The following is a 19462-nucleotide window of genomic DNA, read 5'->3' as shown; positions in this document are numbered from 1 at the left end:
TTTTCTTCTAAAGAGGACAGGATTTTAGATATCAACAGAGGACAATGCAATTTTGTAGTTCCAGAACAAGGAGCCACATGAAGATTTTTGGTTATTAACTCACTTGCTGAAGAAGATGAGGCAGCAAAGCAACAAGTGCCAGAACAGAAAAATGTACTGGCTTACCAAGATAGGCTCATTCCTCCTAGATATCTACTGACCAGAAAAAACCTTGCTTAATCTTGCGCCATTTTGTCCATATTATATATAATTTAGCAAATAATTAGGTTTACAATTTTATTAGCAGTCATTAGGAAACAGTTTAAATTTTTTAACATAATTTGGTCTTCTGGTAGTACAGTTTAAAGAACACATAAATGTGAATCTCATATGCAAAAATGACTTATGACACTTTGTGGGAGAGTAAGACAAAGCACTTTACCTAAAGCCAGCAGAGTTCTGTTCTGCACAGAGTGCACTTCAGGACAGAATTGTCTTGCATGTCACACACAGCTCCTCATTCAATTAATTCGCACTCAGGTTCATATTTTTTCATTTTTAATGCAAAAGAAGAAAAACTCCCACGGCTTCACTGTGGACCTGAGAAGGACATTAATCTTGCTGACCGGCACGTATAGGAATGCTGTCAATTAATTACAAGCACATCAAATGCTTGACTGCAGATTGTGTACGTGGTGTGCTTTTCATTTACTGATTTACAGTCAGGGGAGGAGGCTAGAGCAAAAATGTAACTACAAATCAAAGTTAAACATAGACATAGAAATTTATCTCTGTTTTCAAGATGGACAGTTCTGTGTGTGCTGGGCATGAACCAGGACTGTGGTGATGAAACAGCATCAGGACTGTGTTTGCTCCTGGCAGTAACAAAGTGGGGAATCACTCCTGGAGCACAGGACCCTGTTAGTTTAGATGCTGTACATCCTACAAGATCTAGGACCTAAAATAAAGCAAACATTAGCTTCTTTCAGAGATGAAACAATCAGAAGAGTTTGCAGCTCCAAATGGAAACCAGGGAACATGACATCCTGCCAACCAGCACTTGGCAAAACAACTTCTAATATAATATGCAAATACTGCTGCACTGAAAATATTACTTGCAAAAAAAAATTAATAAACTGCCTGAAATCCTATTAGCATTATTGCTACCTCTGTGATTCTCTTTAAGAAACAGTCCCCAAATACTCGATGGTTTAAAGGAATAAGAATTAAAAAAACAGTAATCAAAAATCCTCTATTGAAGTTTTGTGCTTACGTGTAGTATAGCAGATAGCCATGGTAAAAAAAAATTCAGTTGTATTCTAAAGATTGCATCTTTGCATTTACAATTGATTCAGTATGCTGTATTGGCATTAAATTATAATTCTATATTTTCACCAAGTAGGACAGGAGTTGTATTAATTTGCTTTTCATGTGCTTTTCATTTGCTATCATCTATTCAATGTATTGAACAGAAAATTGAGAAAGAGTATATGAGAGTGGTTCCTATTACTCAAGAAATAAAAAAAAAAGTGTGTGACTAGCACAGCTTGAATGCATAAACACAAAGTGAAATTTAAGACCGCTTTAGTGAGGAGAAGTCATGTGTTAATCTATGTTTAAAGAAGTCAGCAGGTACACAGCCAGAGCAGACCCAGTGGATAATGGGAAACTGAATATCAAAAGCCCATTTTGCCAAGGCCACAGAATCACAGAATACGCTGGGTTGGAAGGGAGCCACCAGGATCATCAAGTCCAACTCAGCCCTGCACAGGACATCCCCAAGAGTCACACTATATGCATGAGAACACATTCCCCCATATTCTAAAAGAAACAAATTTCCCATAAGGAAGATCCTTGCACGGACAAAGCACTGTTTACAAGGTGCAATAAAAAGTGAAATGAATAGACAATTTTTAACACTGGAGAGAGGGCATCAGTTAAGTCCCAGAGGAATTTGTACTGGGTCTGAAAGTGTTCCACTTGTCATTAATGATGGTTGTAGAAAGTTAACTTGAAGCCAACAAGGATGGAAAGCTACATTTTCAAAATTAACCTCCTACAAAAAGGATTTAAAATAGGGAGTGGGAGGCATATTACAGAGAGTACAAAGAGAAAAATGGAGAGAACATAGAGGATACAGTTACAGTGATCACTTGCAGCCTGCAAGGCTCAGAGAGCAGCCCTTGATTATATGAAAAGCTCAGTAACTTTATCTCCTTGACCTTAGAGGGAATGAACACCTGAAACACCAGCTTAAAATTCTTTAGCCCAAATTCACCACAGGGTCAACTCAGCACTGCAGATGGAAGAGTTCAGGGATGAAAACTTAGGCTTCACCATGATCTTCTACACACAGAGGAACCAAAGAGCTCCCAGTTTCTTGCTGGTTAGCCTGTGGCACACAGCTCTGGTACTGCTTCTACTTCTGAAACAGAGAGGTACAGCTGAGCCACAGGGCTGAGCAGTGTGAAATTACAGAGAAGCGTCTCAGGTCAGCTGAGAGGAAACCAGACCTCCCCTACTGGCAGTGCAGGAATACAGGGAATACAGGACATGAGCCTTCCATCCTGGGCAAGTTATTTCTCGTTCTGATGAAAATGCAATGCACATCCCAGTGCTATCCCATCTCAAGGTAATGATTAATTTGTGGAGTTGTACAGAGTCTGCCTGAAAAGGATCCCATACTCAGGATGTCAGAATGGCTTTATGCCACCCACAGGTCTTTGCATTTTTATGACAGCCATTCCCCGGGCAGCTTCATTAGACAGATACATTGAAACGCTGGCTTCTGTCAAGAAACCTTTCACAGAAGAGTTTGCATATTTTTTGAGTTTATAAAAATTGCTAAAGATTTAACAGGAAAAAAAACCCAGCAACTCATTATTCCCTCAGTAGAAATGCAACATATGAAAAAATAATCGATCTTTGAAACTGTCTTAAACTAGCGTCAATATGCCAGTATGAGAAATAGTAAAAAAAGTCTACTGATGATCTATACCTTTTAGACTTTGATGATATAATTTTTCTTTCCCTGTTTTCTAGAATATCATAAGCAGATGCAGTGCACTAATTTGCTAAAGAAAGGACACAAGGAACCAAATTTTCAGCTGACTTACTGAGGTGAACTTTATATGTCAACTTGCAAAGTTTGCTCTACCTCCAAAACAGTTTTTGTTTAAATCTGACATGTGCAAACAATTTGCACACATAAATCAGTGGGGTGATGAAATGCTGATAGAGCTAAAAGACCTTTTGATTTGAAACTCTTGACTGGAAGAGTCAAAAGTCCAACAGTAAAAGAAAGGTTTGCAAGATAAGACAGGCAAAAATGTTCCTCAATAGCTCTGTCATTATTTTTATGTCAGTGATTGCATAATAAAATATTTAACCAGCAAGTCTATTTATTTTCTTACATGGTTTTCTAATATTTCCAGTTTCCAAAAAATGGAAAATACTTTTAAATGTCATCTGATGGAGCAAATTAATTCTATTGTTATAAATCTTATTACTTAAATTCCTTTCTCTGAAAAATGCATTCCATGTCCTTCCTTTTTCCCTTACTTTTCACTTATTTTCTTTTCACTGACAAAATGAGTAAAAAATGTTTTAAACCAAGAGATTTTCACTGCAGTGTAACCTGTATTTAAAAAGCAAGATACCAGAGAAATGAACACTCGGCACAGGAGCCAGGAGTATCAGGAACCACCCATCAACACCAAGATAAAAATTCATGCTACAATTTCACACAGAGAATCGTGACTGTTAAGAATGAATATTCATAGAGAACTGCTTAAGAAAAGTGTGGAATAACCTGATATAAACCCACCAAAATGAAGCCTGGTAAAGCACAGTGGCAAAGCTTTCATAAACTTCAAGACTAAATTCTGGTTTGTGGCTGATGAAGACCTTGCTTGGCTCCAGACTCTTGCTCTTGTGCCCACACAGGCAGCACTGGTTAGAAGAGTGAGGCAGTTTTTCCCAGGTCAGTATCTATGTAGATGAGATATAGTCAGCCCCAAGGCACAGGTTTACACAAGGACTCTGGTACTTTCAAACTTAGTGCCAGCACCAAAAGAAATCAGAGGTCCTACATCTCCAAAGAGAGGTGAATTGACAGCTGAACTGGGAAAACTCAGAAAGGTCAAGAAAAACCCAAGCTGGAGACTGAATTTCCATTAGATCTGTGAATCCAAGACACTGATGTTAAAACACATGATCTACTAATCTACATAAATCACCTTCAATGATGCTTTTTTATTTCCTTTGATCAAAAATACCTTGCAAACTCAATTTTTTTTCCTTGTCTCATTGTTCTTGTCAAAGGTTTGAATTGGCTACAATGCTGAGTTCTCTCCTTCCATTCCATTAAATATGCATGAACACTTCAAAGCCTAATGCTTTACTTGCACACTTACTGTTACATGGAAGTTTGTGAGTGGCCCTAGGGAATGTCTGTAACAATAAACTCAATCAAGTGCTACCTATAACATAAGCCTGAAGTAGCTCACTTAATTTGCAAGTCTAACTTCCAAAATTGTGGAAAAGGCCTGCAAACAAGGATGTTAAGTATAACAACCCATGGAAAGGAATGCAATTGCTGTGAGCTTGTAAAAGGCCTTAAAGTCCTCCTTGCAAAACTTTAAAGACATTCTCTGACTCTTGGTCTTTTGTACAAAGCAAGCTGGTTTAAATAACATGGATATTTCCAGCCAATGTAAACCAGCTTAAAAACCAAAATATGACAAAACATGCCATCCATGAAAGCTATTTTGTTTGGCTTTCCTTTACAAAATGGTAAAATGTGAAAGAAAAATTGAGAAACGAGAAACAAGAAACAACACCGAACTGAGTTAAAGAAAACTCTGTGTATGCACACATCTCCTGCTCCTGAAAATTCATTTTATATCCTATAGCTATAGGAAAAATTGGAGGATCCAATTAACCAAACTTAATAAAGACCGAAGTCTGACAGCTGCTTGTAAAAACAGTACAAAAATCCTCAACAGGAGACTGCTGTGCAGAACTCAGGCAGCGAGCTCCACTTCTGCACTTCACTGCTCACACAATTGCACCAATTATCATCCTTGGTATGGGTCTATTAACACATATTTTATAAATGCCTTTGATAATAACCACACTATCCTGACTGAAGTATTTACACCTGGTTACTTTATACTCCTGGGCATATGGCTTTTTGCAGTAAATACAGAGCGTGAAATTATTTTGAATTATTTAATTTTCACATCTTAGAATATTTTAGGGAGAAAAATCTACAACACCTTTTTTCCCACACCTAAATGTTAAGAATAATTTAGAATAGTATCTGTGTCTTTCTGTCTTTTTACTCTGAAGAATGGAACTGTATAGTCACATGTGAAAACATGCATTTATATATGATGCGATTCATGTATGTTGTACTGTAGATACACCATTTAACTGATTCTATTTGAGCTGACAAAATTTAATCAAAACTATTCTTATTGTCATGAGAGGGAGATGCTTTGAATAGTTGCGATAGTAGGATGTGTCTTGCCCACATGGAAAAGGTGGAAAACGTCTGTGGAAGACAGAAGGAAATGAAGAGTTGAGATGAGGTAAGGGGCTAATATGTGGAGATCACAAGCAAACAGCAATTGCTGCTCCTCAGATGTGCTGGTCAGGAACAGAGCTTTACCCAGAGTTCAGTCCCCAGGGGAAGGATGAGACAGAGCCTTGTCCCTGTGCACCAGAGCAGCTCCTTCCCTCCTGCAGAAGAACATTTGCTTCTGAAGTCTGAAGTGGAGGATGTTCATTGATGGCCACTGACATTCCTTGGCCTGTCACAAGACAAATCACTCATGTTGTTTACTCCAGTCCTGGCCACTGAAGACAAACTGGAATGTCTGAAAATGTCTTGGCAGAGAGGCAGGAGTGGAGGTATCTACATTTAACTTGTAATATGCTTGCAGCATGATTAAATAAAAACATAACCACCTGTTACCCTTAATTCAGTGGGAGTATCAATTTTCAATTATAGCATTTACTATCCACCCTCAAGTATGGCAAGGAACACCATGGCAACATAAACACAGTCGTGGCTGCTTGAGAAAGTTAAATTATAAATAGCAATGTATAGCCCATGAGGTCCTGGAAATAAACTAACTAATCCATAGGCATTTGTTACTATGACATAACATTTCCACTCAAATGCTGTTTGCCTCATCTCAAACTCCCTCAGAACAGATTTAGAAGTTTGGCATCACTTGACTCCAAGCAAGTTCAAGTTCAGACATGAAAAAAACAGATATAGTGGAGAAAATAAGCTATAGCAGAACAGTGGAGAACAAATTAACAACAAAAACCACAAAACCCCTATTTAGGCTTTATTCTGTTTCCACTGAAGTTAATGGGGAAAAAAATCCCAACATATCCCAAATGTATAACAGAATCCCCTTAATATAGACAAACGTGTTTTTATACTGAATCATCCCTGAGGAGAAACAAAGAAAGAAGAAAAAAAGAGAAAGGAAGAAGAAAAATGGGCTTAACTGAATAGCAAACAGTTTAGAAATGCAAATAAACTTAGTAACCCTCTAAGACATTGGAGAAATTTTGGAACTTGGTGCTCTCTTTAGCTTCATTCTGGGAGAAAGAGCCATGGTAACTGCGGGAGTACAGGGATTCAACCCGAGCTGAGAACTCAAGAGGGAGCTGAATTCTCAATTGTTCCAGTGTGCAGTTCCTTATTCCCTGCAAAGCCAGGCCAAGCAAGAGCAGCAGCTTTGTGCCAGCTGGCCACACGCCTTGGGCTGGAGAGGCTTCCTCACTTCCCACCGACCAAGGGCTCAAAGGGGGAGGAAGGAGAGGAAATCAAAGGCTCTGTAAATCTAGGACTGAATGTTGAGAGCAAAGGGGTAACTGAGAAGTCTGAGGTGTGAGGACAGCAAGAATTTTACTTAATGTAGGCTTACAGACATTATAGAGTTTGGACACAAATCTGGGGCCTTAATCTAAGCAGGTGATAATGTTATTTAGGTTAGGCAAGAATAATAAAGATTTAGAGACATCAGCTTGGTCTCTTTCTTGTTCAGAACAACAGATTTGAGAAATTTACATTTTCTTTTCGTTTACAGCCATTGGTTAAAGTCCATTTTTTATCAGACTTATAAGAATCTCTAATGGATCTCCTGAGGTCAATGGAATTATTTCAGATTTACACCATGCAATTAAAATGGAATTTAAATTCTCAGCATTTCTGTTCTACAAATATGCTGTGTTTTATCACACATATTTGGTGAAATCTTGGTTTCTCTGACATCAGTGACAGCACTCATTGGTATTACTATGGTCTAATTGTCACTGAGTGTTTTTCTGTTCACACAGAGTGAAGCAAAACAAAACCTGCCCCACTGAAGGAAGATTTAAATCAATTTTATATCAAGTCTATGGGATAAAAGAAGTAGGTAGGTTATTTAAGACTGTAATAATGTGTGTATTTAATGTGCTTCATTTGGCTTATTGCAAGTCATTGTACAATTAATTTATTAAATGAAAATATTATCTAGAGGTCAGCTAAATTTGCACTTTTGAAGAAAACCTGACAAAATCAGAGAAGTAGCTGGATAAATTTGTCAAGCATGTTTCAGAAGATAATATTCTACATACTAGAACCAGTGTTCAAATGGACCTAACAAGTGAGACTATTTAAAATCATCTAAGTATGGCCAGGAGAGATCCAAGCTTGGCATGGGTAAGAATTTAAATAGAATTATCATTGTCTTTACCTTTCTGATAAAAACAATTTTTTAGTTCATGGTAGAGTTCTGTATTTTGGGAACCCTTCAAGCAAGATGATGCCACTAGCACAAAAGGTTATTTTAAGAACTTTTATATAAAATGAGAGCAAAACCCTGAAAATATATTTTAAAATTAGTTGTATTTGTCATCAGCGGCTGATTGTTAATCAAGCACTTGAGCAACAGTGTGTGTCACACTGGAGTGTCATTATCACACAATCACAATTATTCTTTTGTCATGCATTGTAAAAATATTTTTACAGGAAAAAAAATCCCTGAACACAGTCATTAATTGGTCAGCACATTAAACCTCAGATGACATTTAGTGTGATGAAATGGAAAATAAGGCATCCTCAGCATGCTCACAGAAAACAATTCCCACAGAGTCTAAGTATTCCTAAATCACTTGGGCAAGACTAATCTTAGAACAGACATGTAAAAACTCCTAAATAAAGAACATGATTTTTTCTGGAAAGCATATGAAGAAGTCTTTTACTAAATCCACAAACATTCATGTCCTGTGACTCACATGACTCCTGGTGCTTTAAATTAAGTGTGTGTGCAAGTTACGGATGTGCTGGAGCTTGGAGAGGGCACAGCAAAACCAGCTTTGGAACTGCAAGAGAACAAAACCAATAGAACCCAAGACTGCTTCAGCATTTTCTAACCACAAACAAGAAAAAGATGGAAGATGCATATTTTTTCCCCCAAAAAGAGCCATTAAAATGTCATTCCTACAATTTAGCACCCTGCACTGTACTTTAGAAAATTAAAAATAGCATTTTGATACATATCCAAGGATTCAAAATTGGCTGATCACTTATAACCAAAATTGGAAAGAAATGATGAACTTAGAAGGAAATAAACAAGACTAAGCCTAGACTAAAAGCATTATATATAAACACAGGTGAAGTTCAAGTCTGGTTTCTTCCACCTACAGACTGTAAAGCCATCTGTTAATTCAAGTTGAAATCTAAATTACCTTTTCTTGACTCCATTTTAAACACAGTCAATAATCCTGGGGAGCACCTTTCTTCTTGCTTTTTAGATGCCTGCAGACACTAACAATTACACTTAAATACATGCACAACATCCCTACAGAGAGTTCTTCAGGCTTCACTGGAGGACTCTCACAGCAAATTTGCATGAAATGTCATTATTTGCTTTATTTTGGTATAAAGTCTCACAAAATCGACTGCTGATCATGATAGATGCTCTATGAACAAATGAAGATAAATATAAGGAAAATTATAACTCTATGAAAAAAAAAACAAACAAATTCCAAGTAAGTTTTCTATTAATAAGGATACAAAGGATTATTCCTTACCCACAATGACTGAGAATATTCAAGGGTTTGCATGTGTCTGTTATCCATCCCCATCCTCAGAGTATATAATGGATGCTTATGTCTTAGGTTGGACAGCCAAAATGCAAAGCCTGTGTGGATTTTAGCATCCACAACTGACTTGCTTCTATAAGAACAACCTGGGGAACACATTTGTCAGCTCACCAGTCACACAGAAGAATTTAGTGAATGAATCATTGTTACAAACGATGGATTTTCCATTATCTGACTAGGTAGCCTTTTGTACCCAAAACCATGATCTCCAACAGATTTTAACAATGCAAATGCCTATCAGACTCAAATGAATACTCATGAAAGAAAATATAATTTGTAACCTTTCCTAATTAGTACAAAAATCTTTGTCTTCCTCTAATCAAAAGGGCTTTAAAGACTTTCAGAACTATTAATCACCTGCATTTTTATAATATATGCAGTCAAGCACATGAAAATTTGTATAGTTATATTAGTGATATATTATATAATATATATTGTATATTGTATGTATATTACTATAGTTATATAGTTATATTATTTCTAACTTTAAAAGTATGAAGAATGAAGAAATCAAACAGACTAGACTATGGGAAAATGTATTTGACATATCAGAGCTATCAAAGCTCAAGATGCCAATATTGACATCTACATTCATTACTAGGTACATGAACAGAAGTCAGAATTTCAAACGTGCTGATCATTCAACATTAACATCAACTCTTACAAATGTAAAAAAATATTTTACACTTAATGTTCTCAGCAAGACAAAGTCCAACCCAAAAATACCCAAAAAACCCAGAAAACTATGTTTTAAAAGCCACTATTGACATTCTGTGTTTTCCTCTCCCTGTTCTTTTGTTTCCAAACCTACATTATGCTTCAAAACCAAACACAGCTCATGGAGTTCTTGATAGCATCAAGGCTTTGTAGAGTGCTTTAGCTACAAAATGTCCTAAACCACCAACAGGATGCATTTTCTTTTGAGGAAAATGCAAAACTGGGCCTGTACTTTGCTAACAAAGCCCTCAAATCAAATGTGTGGTATTTTTCGCTACACACACACACACACACACACGTATATATATCTATATACACACCTTGGAGAAAACAAGTGTTGACAGGGAGCAAGGGAGATAAAGAGAGATGGATGTCAGAGTCTGGTGTTCCTTGGGTAATATTCAATCCTTTCCACTGAAAGATTTTTGAAATTATTTACACTGAAGTCTACAGAACAAAGATTGTCTTGTTTCTTTCACAGAGTTATACTGAAATGTCCAAACTGGAGTAAGGGGGAAAACTGCATATTTTTGGATTTCTATTTGCAGTGGAAATCAGTGAAGGTTTGACGTCCACTCTGCATTGCTGTACATTTACAGCTGACCACAACTCATGTAAGATGGCCAAATCAAAGCAAGGTGTTTATTTTTTCCCATGCTAAAAACCAGCTCTCACTTTCATCTGTTCCAACTAGATCATGCAGCAAAAGAAAATCTAATAGTTATTCTTCTTGGGTGCTAATAGTTAACTTCTGGTGCTTTCTCTCCTAGGTTTTATCTGTTACAATGATTCTCCCCAGGCCGTAAGATTTAAGGTGAATTTAAGGTCATGCTGTGTGCAGTAAAGGCCTTGTGAGGAGAGTAGACATGAGCACCCAACAAAGATCACATCCAACCCCTTTGCTGACAAGAGACAAACACAAGGAATTCTTTTAAAGGGTAAAAATATGTTCAGAATGGTGTAAAGAGGTTTTCTAGTTCAATAATTAACTCTGAATCCTCCTCAGACAAACGTGTCAGTGCCTCCACTGTGTTAAGTGCAAAAGGCAGGTGAGGCTGCTGATGTTCTCAGAAGGCATCTCCTGGCAGAATGATTAACTACAGAAAAAGGTCCTTCATGTTTCACAGCAATTTAGTATATTGTAAAGGAATTGGTGTGAGATGCATTATAGCTGTTGATAGATTAAATTAAAATAGCACAATAAGCCTCTATTTTTGCTGGACAACCTCAGCTCAAAAATGTCAGATAAACATAAACCAAGAGGTCATGGACATGACACAGTCCAACTATAATTTCATTTACAAGTAATTAAAATAAATTAAATTTGATGACTTCACCTTAAGTTTGTTTATAGTCCGCTTGCTTATGACCAACATACTGCTTTTACAATTGTTCCATACATTTATATATATTCCTGAAAATATGTTCTGTGGCTATAGTTGGGAAATTAAGGAAATGGACAAAGTTGTGCATTATTTAATCTGTTTGCAGGATGAGTAGATGTAGTTTGCACTGCAGCAGATCACTGTACTTTAGAAAAAAAATATTTTACACTTTATACCCTGCTAAAGGCTTTGCTGTACTACATACATATAGTTATGTCCAAATATTGTAACACCTGCTGACTCTCAGGGCATGACAACCTTTTCTCATATGATTTCAATGAGCTTTAAATCTGTCTGAATAAAACATGTTATAACATGTACCCTCTGTACACAAAATGGGAGACTATGAAATCTGCTAAAGAAGTGTACACAAGATTCACAGGATACAAATGCTGTTTACACAGATGTTGTTGAAATAATTTTATGTAAATAATCCACACTGGGAGAATTCATAATGTTTAAAACAAGAACTAAACAATGGATATTTTTATAAAGCAGCAAGGACAACACCTCTAAAACCAGAATTTGTTAATGCTGAAAGGACTTTTTGTTGAAAAACCATGATCTGCATTTACAGACATTTTGCAGGTCTCTGCTTGTTTGTATTCATGACAATACAGCTGTTCCTCCACACCTCATGCAGGCAGTGCTCCCCACAGATTCAACTTGGCTTTTATTTAAAACACAGAGTGGGAGTGATTCCACCAGCCTCAGCAGAGATAATCTTGGTAGAAATAAAGAAAAAAGGAAAGAAAAACCTGTCAGGACTTTAGGTTCTGGCTATGCATGTACAGTTCAAAACTAACAGAAACTTAATGGTCATCCCTGTTTCCAAGGAAAAGGCCCTATGACTCCTGTAGTTTATTTGATGTTCAGCTTTCAAATTTACACAACCCAGCTTCACATCACTCATAGCATTTTACAGCAGTAACAACTCAATTTTCAACAGGATCCAGCAAAAATGTCTTTCCATCTATTTCCCTAAAGAAGAATCACTTGGCTCACAAATAAAGAATTTCACTATACTTTGCCTCTTCCAGAAGAGTTCAGTACCACACTAACCTATCACATTTGGTTTACATTTTCAGATATAGGTAGTGCTAAAGCACAATCCTTCCTATGAAAAATGGTGGAATTATGATTGCAATGAGCTCCAAGCCTGAGAATTTTTTAGCCTCTCTGCTCTTTTCATTTGCTTGGTGTTCTTTTCACTTGCTTAGGAACGTGTTTTTTTAACTGATGATATTTAAAACTCACAATGCAGTCTATTATAATATTCTCTCATATGATGTAACAAGCTATTTGTAAGAATGAACTAACACAAGAAAATGCAAGGGGAAAAATAACCAAGCAGCAGGCTTATTTATTAATTGCAGCTGGAATGAAGACTGGTAACAGATCCTATGGAATTGCTGGAACAGATCTTACTCATTTTATATACTAATGCAAGGAAAGGGCTTTTTCTAATTTATAAGGTCTCAATGTTAACAAATGGATTGAATTTGCCAGAAGTACCATAAATGAGTTAAAGAATGACTTCTCATTGGCAATCATATTGGTTTTGTCAACCAAAAGTCCCATTCCGACCTTATTTGCAAAGTTCTCATGGCAGATTGTTATTGTTTCGCTTAGCAGTTAACATGGTGCATCCTTTCTCAAAATATTTTAAAGCTGATCAGGCAGCTTCTGACTATACACACGTAACAGACCTAAACAGTTGTCAAAAATTCAATTTACTAAGGAAGGCTCAGCTTTGAATAAGAACTATAGTGAGGTGCCACTGCACCTCTGCAAGAACTCTTGGAACAACTCATCTTTACTGGTGGTTATGGACAAGGAACAAATATGCATCTCCAGCTCCTGTGTCCTGGCTCAAAATACACCACAACAGTTCAGTCTGTAGCAAACAGCATTTCCTAGGAGATGTTTTCTTTGCAAGAAAGCATTTGGCCTCCAAGCAGATAGGTAGATAAACAAACCTCCTATAAATATTTGGATATCTCATCTAATAAGGGCATCAAGGAAAGAACGCCTCAGGAACAGGATCTGCAGTAGCTAATGAAGGAATTTCCTCTCCACAACAGTGCCAGAAACTCTTTAAGCCTGGAGACAGTGCTGCTGTTACATGACATCTATCAGTTTTTAACTCTTCTCTAGAGATAAATTTAGGTTGTGATAGTCAGCCAGAGCAGCATGAACTCCCACACTGCTGCCTGCACAGGTATTTACATGCGAGGTCATGACTTACAGTTACTTGCCTGGACATTACACAACACTTTACTGCACATTTTTTCACATTACACACAAAATCTGACTACAGAAGATTGGATACAGGTGCTTGGCTGACAGAGCTAACACTTCATCTTCCTACCTGTGCCAGATTATTTTCACAGGAATGATATGGAGACCACTCTGGTGTTGGTGACAACACCACAAATTAAGAACAGACTTCTTTCTCATTCATGTTATGAGAGTTCTATGGATGGATAATTGGCAAGGCAGTGCTAAAAAAAGAAAGCTGCTCAAGGAAGTACTTTTGGATGTATGTATAAAGTGCACAGTCTGAAAGGCAGAACATGCAAACAACAGAAAAAACAGAGTTTATTTAGTCTACATAAGAAAAACAACACAAAAAGGGAATCCATGCTGTTGTATAAGAAAGAACTGCATTTTCCCCACACCTGTTGAGACAGGACCTCACAAAATTCTTGGGTGCTTAACTGCCAGAGGTGTCCATGCAGGTCAGCTACCCAAGTGCCTGCACATCGGAGACCAACATCCCAACTCTGTGGGAACTTGCAGCTCCTAGGGAATGTACCTTTCCCTCAAAGCCCACTGAACTTGAGTGACTTTATACCCTGCAGAAGGCAGTTTGGGCCTCTTAGAACCAAAATGCTTTTGCCTTTTGAAGGGTGAGCATTGCCCCATGATTTCTCCTGACAACTGCACAATGCAGCACCTTGCTCTACACAGATGGCAAAAAATTTCACTGTGTTCGTAGCTAATGTGCAACTGAGGGTAAAAATAAGATAACATCACCTTCCTAAGACTGCAAGAAATGTCACAAAGATTAACAACTATGAGAAATACAGTGTGGGACTTCTTTTGTGCCCAAATACTATAAGAAAAAGAATGTATTTGCTAATTTCAAAGATTTGTCCTGGTTAATTTTATAATTAATAATTAAATTGATGCTAAACATCAGACATGTTCTAGGTTCCTCATTCAGGCATCTCAGCTACAGTGCTTGGATTAAATACTGGATGATTCAACATAAGAGAAACTACAAAATCGATAATCTTTATTAATTCTGTTAATATTCTAGAGAACAAATGACATCCAGCATTGCCTTCTGCCTCATCATGAATCAACCATTCCTGTTTTGGGAGATTTTTGAACTTTTCTGCATCTGGAAATCTCGTTTAACAATAATGTTTCAAAATAAATTAGATCTGCTCTCTTCTGATGATGTAATGAACTGTTATTAACTAAGTGTGGTAGTCTAAGGACATCAGGAACTGGCTTGGATAAAATGTTGTCTACATTAGAGTAATGCAATAAACAAAGAAAATTATGTATTAAAAGAAAAATGCCATCCAATATCACAGTACATGATATAACTTGGATGGAAAACATACTAGAATTAAACCTTTATCTATGTAACTTCATGTATATGGTGGTTTTAGCTCCTGCTCCCAGCAAAAGGAATTTCCTGAGCAGCCTGAAGTAAATATTTGGCAGTTCCAGTTCTGAGTTTTAGAGAACTGTTAATCTGCCAAATCTGAAGATACAAAACGACCATTGAGACAACTACTCTGTCACACCCGCGAGGACTTCTGCACACATATTGCAAAAAATAAAACTGTGCGGCAAAACAGTCGCCTGGATGGAGCCAAAGAACAAATGTGTACATTAATTAGCGGATTAATGAGTCAACTGGGGCGCTCCGCCCGGGACCCTCGGCCAGAACCCTCCGGCGGGGCCGGAGCGGGGCCGTGGAGGGTCAGGAGCGGGGCCGGAGCGGGGTGGTGGTGGGGCCGTGGAGGGTCAGGAGCGGGGCTGTGAAGGGGCAGGAGCGGGGCTGTGAAGGGGCAGGAGCGGGGCTGTGAAGGGGCAGGAGCGGGGCTGTGAAGGGGCCGTGGCCGGGCTGTGAAGGGGCAGGAGCGGGGCAGGAGCGGGGCCGTGGAGGGGCTGTGAAGGGGCAGGAGCGGGGCCGTGGAGGGGCCATGGTGGGGCTGTGAAGGGGCTGTGAAGGGGCAGGAGCGGGGCTGTGAAGGGCCCATGGCGGGGCTGTGAAGGGGCCGTGGCGGGGCTGTGAAGGGGCTGTCGCGGGGCAGGAGCGGGGCCGTGGCGGGGCCATGGCGGGGCGCCCCCTGGCGGCCCCGCCGCCGCCCGCGGGACCAGCGGAACTTAGCGCGCAGCTCGGCGCAAAATGCGCGCTCAGAGAGGGCTCGCTCCCCTTCGCTATGTCCAATCCGCAGCAGAAATAAGACAACACCGAGGTTTTTTTGTACTTGCAGGACAAAAAAACATAAAGCACCATCTCCTTTCCAAACGCCATCAGGCCTTTAGGCACCTAATTTCACCCACAAGCACTCCATGAGCACCAGTAACTCCAGAGCACGTGTACTCCATATAGGTATCACTGTCTAAATTAAAAAAATGAGCATGCCTGTAGATAAATAAAAACATAATGTTCCTAACACAGAGTTCAGAACACCGACAAAGAGCTGTTTGACTTTCAATGACTTCTTTAAATGACAACAAAGTTTTACTAATAAATGATCACCTCTCTTCCCTACCTCTGCTGGAGTTTCAGGCCATGTTCAGCTGCGAGGGTATTTTAAGCAAAGGTGAAATATGTTTAGAATTTGGGTTTTGGACAAACGTTTTATCAGATAGAAATTTCAGCACAAAACATTCCCTTGCAAATATGCATGAAATTCCTCTGAAAAGTCTGGTTGGAAAATCTTTATAACCAATATTTTGATGACACAATGCTTTTGATACACTTAAGTTACCTTCGTTCCTGCAGGATTCCTATATTTTCCAATAAAAACATTCCTCTCTAACCAGTCATCTCCGACAAAGTTCATTACACGAAGAAAAAATATTCAGCAAAATAAATATAACCTCAATTCGCCTTGCAAGAGAAAAGGCTCGGTAAGGAACAGCCTCTCCTGTACCAGCGCGGATCTTACCTCTTCAACTGTCAGAGGCATACAGATCCGGTACTCCTTCATGAGCATATTCCTGCTGCTCAGTGCGGACCGGCGAACTGGGAGAAAAGTGGTGATTTCTGCACAGAGATCACGACGGAAACCAAACACGGGGAGAAAGAATTAAGCCTCTTTTCTCTGTGCGCGCTTGACAATGTGTTCACAAGACAGTAATGCAACCATCCAGGAAGGCTGACCCAGCAAGAAGAGAGACCACCACAACCGCTTCTTCCTCCCAGTTCTTCCTCCTTCACACTGCGATCATGGGAATCTCACAGACGCTCGCACCGAGATACGCTACAAAGTCTCAAACCCCCACCGCTCTCGCCCCAGCCGAAGACATCCGTCGGAAGTGCATGGAAACGCCGAGCTCTCTCGCGGCTGTGTCAAGACATGCCTGGGGCGGCGAAAAGAACAAACGAGCCGAAAATGTGGCTTTCGCCCCCGCCGGCAGCACGTCGGGCGGCAGGAGAGATGCGATGCTGATTCCCAAGACAAAGGCTTTTTATAACGTTGCCTTCCCCGGCAGCCAAACGCGGCTCCCACCTCCCCGCCGCAACGCGGCTGCGGCCGCCGCGGCTCCCGCTGGGCTCGGGGGAGGGCTCGGGGGGGCAGCGCGGCGCTCCGGCGGGCGGCCGCGGGTTCCCCGGCGCAGCCGCGGCCGGCGGTGCTCACGGGCGGACGCGGAGCGGCTGCAGCGGCCCCGGCGGGGCTCGGCTGACATCAGCCGGGCGGCAGGAAGGAGGGAGGGGGCCGGCGCGGGGGCAGCGGCCGCCGCCGCTCGGGCGGGTTCAGCGGGGCCGGGCTGCGGGGCTCCGGGCAGCGCCCGCCGGCGCCTCCCGGCAAGGGGACACCGGCTGCGCTGAGCCCCGAGAATTCGCGATTTCACTTAATTCTGCCGTGAAGACTTCTCGGGTTTTGGAAGTTTATTGCCCTACGTGCTACAAGGCACCTTGCAAAGCATTTACACCCCGGTGCAGGAGCGGCGTGAGGCTCGGGCTCGCACCCGCCTCCTGGTACAAAAGGAAAGGAAAGGACAGCGTGCGCTCGGTGCGGACATACACAGGATGTGGAGGCCTCACCCATTTCCCTTCTGGTCAGCCCTCCGCTATCAGCCAGCACATTTTGCAGCACAAATGAACCCCGTTTTTCATATAGTTTTTTTACTTTCAAATGACATGCAGAAAGTTCAGTGAAAAAACGCCTCCTTCCTAGCTGAACTATAAAGCCAGAACCGTTCTAGGAGGTCTCCCCACCTCCTTTAGTGAGGAATTTGTTAGTGAAATAGTTTTTTAATATGCTTTGGATTGTGTTTTTCAGAGAAATGTACCCATCATTAAGTTACAACTTGAAATGCACAGGAAACCAATTCTGAAACTACCTGGGAACCCTGAACTGTTACACAACCTCAGCATTTCACGTTTAAAATGCTCATCCTGCTGTTTCTCCTGTTCTCCCAGTGGCTATAAAGCCACTCACTGGATTGCAGGGAAGCACTGTAAGAGCAAAACACGAGGCACTGCACAGATAATGGTAAAATATACATCTGCACTTACATACCAGTTATTTGCAAAATAAAAAAAAAAATGAAAGCAATGATGTACCATATTTGGGACAGTTCAGGAGGAATTTAGGTCTACAATGAAACGTGTGTTTCATAACAAGAAAGAGCAAAAGCCCCTCAGAATTTCATTGGTTCTGGATGTACATTTCAGAGCTGTGGGTATAATTCTCAGCCCAGAGGACACAGTGCCATCTCCTGGAGCCAACAACGTCTGTTGGCCAGCCCCTTGCAATAATGGCACAATATTTCACATCCCTGCCTTCCCAGGGAAGTGCAAACACCTACACAAAGAAATAAAAAATCTGAGAGCTCTATTAACAGTCTGGATTTTCAACTGAGGTATGAACAATGTGTTTAATGAGACTTCTGTCTCAAATCTGACACAGCCATTTATAAATATGGAAACTGTGGCTATATTTCATAATATTGGTACAGTATGTTCCTGGAATTCCAAGCAAAATAGCAAAACCAAGGTACTACCTTGTGATATCTCACTGCAGGAAGGACATAGAGATGCTGGAGTGTGTCCAGAGAAGGGAAGGGAGCTGGAGTGGTCTGGAGCACCAGGGGTGGCTGAGGGAGGCTCAGGGGGAGCCTTCTGGCTCTCCACAAGGCCCTGGCAGGAGGGGCCAGTTCTGGGAGGGGAAGGGGGGGGCAGGGGAACGGTGATGAAAGGAAATGGCCTCAAGCAATGCTGGGGGACATTTAGATTGGATATTGGAAAAATTTCTGCAAAGGATTGTGAAGCACTGGAACAGGCTACCTAGGGAGGTGGTGGAGCCACCGTTCCCAGAAGTGTCCCAAAAATGTTGTTTGGATGTGGTGCCTGGGGACATGGTTTAGTGGTGAACATAGTGGTGGTGCTGGGCTGACAGTTGGACTTGATGGTCTTAAAAGTTTTTTCAACCATAATGGTTCTGTGATTTTGTGGTATTACCCACAGATGAGAGGCAATCCAAATTCATATTTAAAACATTCTTCAGTTTTAAGTGATTTTCTAGTGGTTTCTTCCACTGGGAACAATATTTCTGGTTTCTGCTGAAACCTGTTATAAAAGAACCTGAACTTCTTGGCATGGGGCCTTGATGCTACCCAGCTATAGGCAAGGACACTGATTTCAATAAAACCAGGAGAAAGACTTAAACTATTTTATCACCTATCATGCGATTTCAACATAAAGCAAACCTTACAGCTCTGTGTACATTGACAACGCAGATCTGCAGAAAGCAGCATGTCAAATACAGAACTTGCTCAAACTGGAAACCAAGACTAACTCCCATACCTGCAGCAAAACATTCCTCAGTCATGGGGAAAGCAGTGACCCCAAGAATATCCCTTACACCTCCCTGCTGGGGGTGCCCAGACTCTTTCCAAAGCACACTCCCCAGATGCTTCCCAGGGGACATGCTGAGACAGAAAACTTC

The 19462-nt window shown here is 40.4% G+C and overlaps 1 protein-coding gene across 6 annotated transcripts in view; it reads right to left on the bottom strand.

The window, feature by feature from the left end:
- PITPNC1 (phosphatidylinositol transfer protein cytoplasmic 1) overlaps positions 1–17982 on the bottom strand; it is an 80045-nt gene extending 62063 nt beyond the window's left edge. For 3 of the 6 annotated variants that reach the window (XM_012578470.5, XM_072936975.1, XM_072936973.1), the window contains exon 1: positions 16457–17982. In XM_012578470.5, coding sequence (XP_012433924.3) covers positions 16457–16504 — 48 coding nt within the window. In that variant the 5' untranslated portion in view covers positions 16505–17982. Of the gene's footprint in view, positions 1–16276; positions 16435–16456 lie in introns of those variants that run through there. The other 3 variants (XM_072936972.1, XM_072936974.1, XM_030287478.4) reach the window with 3 other exon arrangements.
- Positions 17983–19462: the final 1480 nt, after the last annotated feature.

This window comes from Taeniopygia guttata, chromosome 18, assembly GCF_048771995.1.
Source record: "Taeniopygia guttata chromosome 18, bTaeGut7.mat, whole genome shotgun sequence".
Classification (NCBI taxonomy): Eukaryota; Metazoa; Chordata; class Aves; order Passeriformes; family Estrildidae; genus Taeniopygia; species Taeniopygia guttata.
The sequence above is the reverse complement of the archived record's forward strand: the minus strand, read 5'-3'. Positions and strand labels throughout refer to the sequence as shown.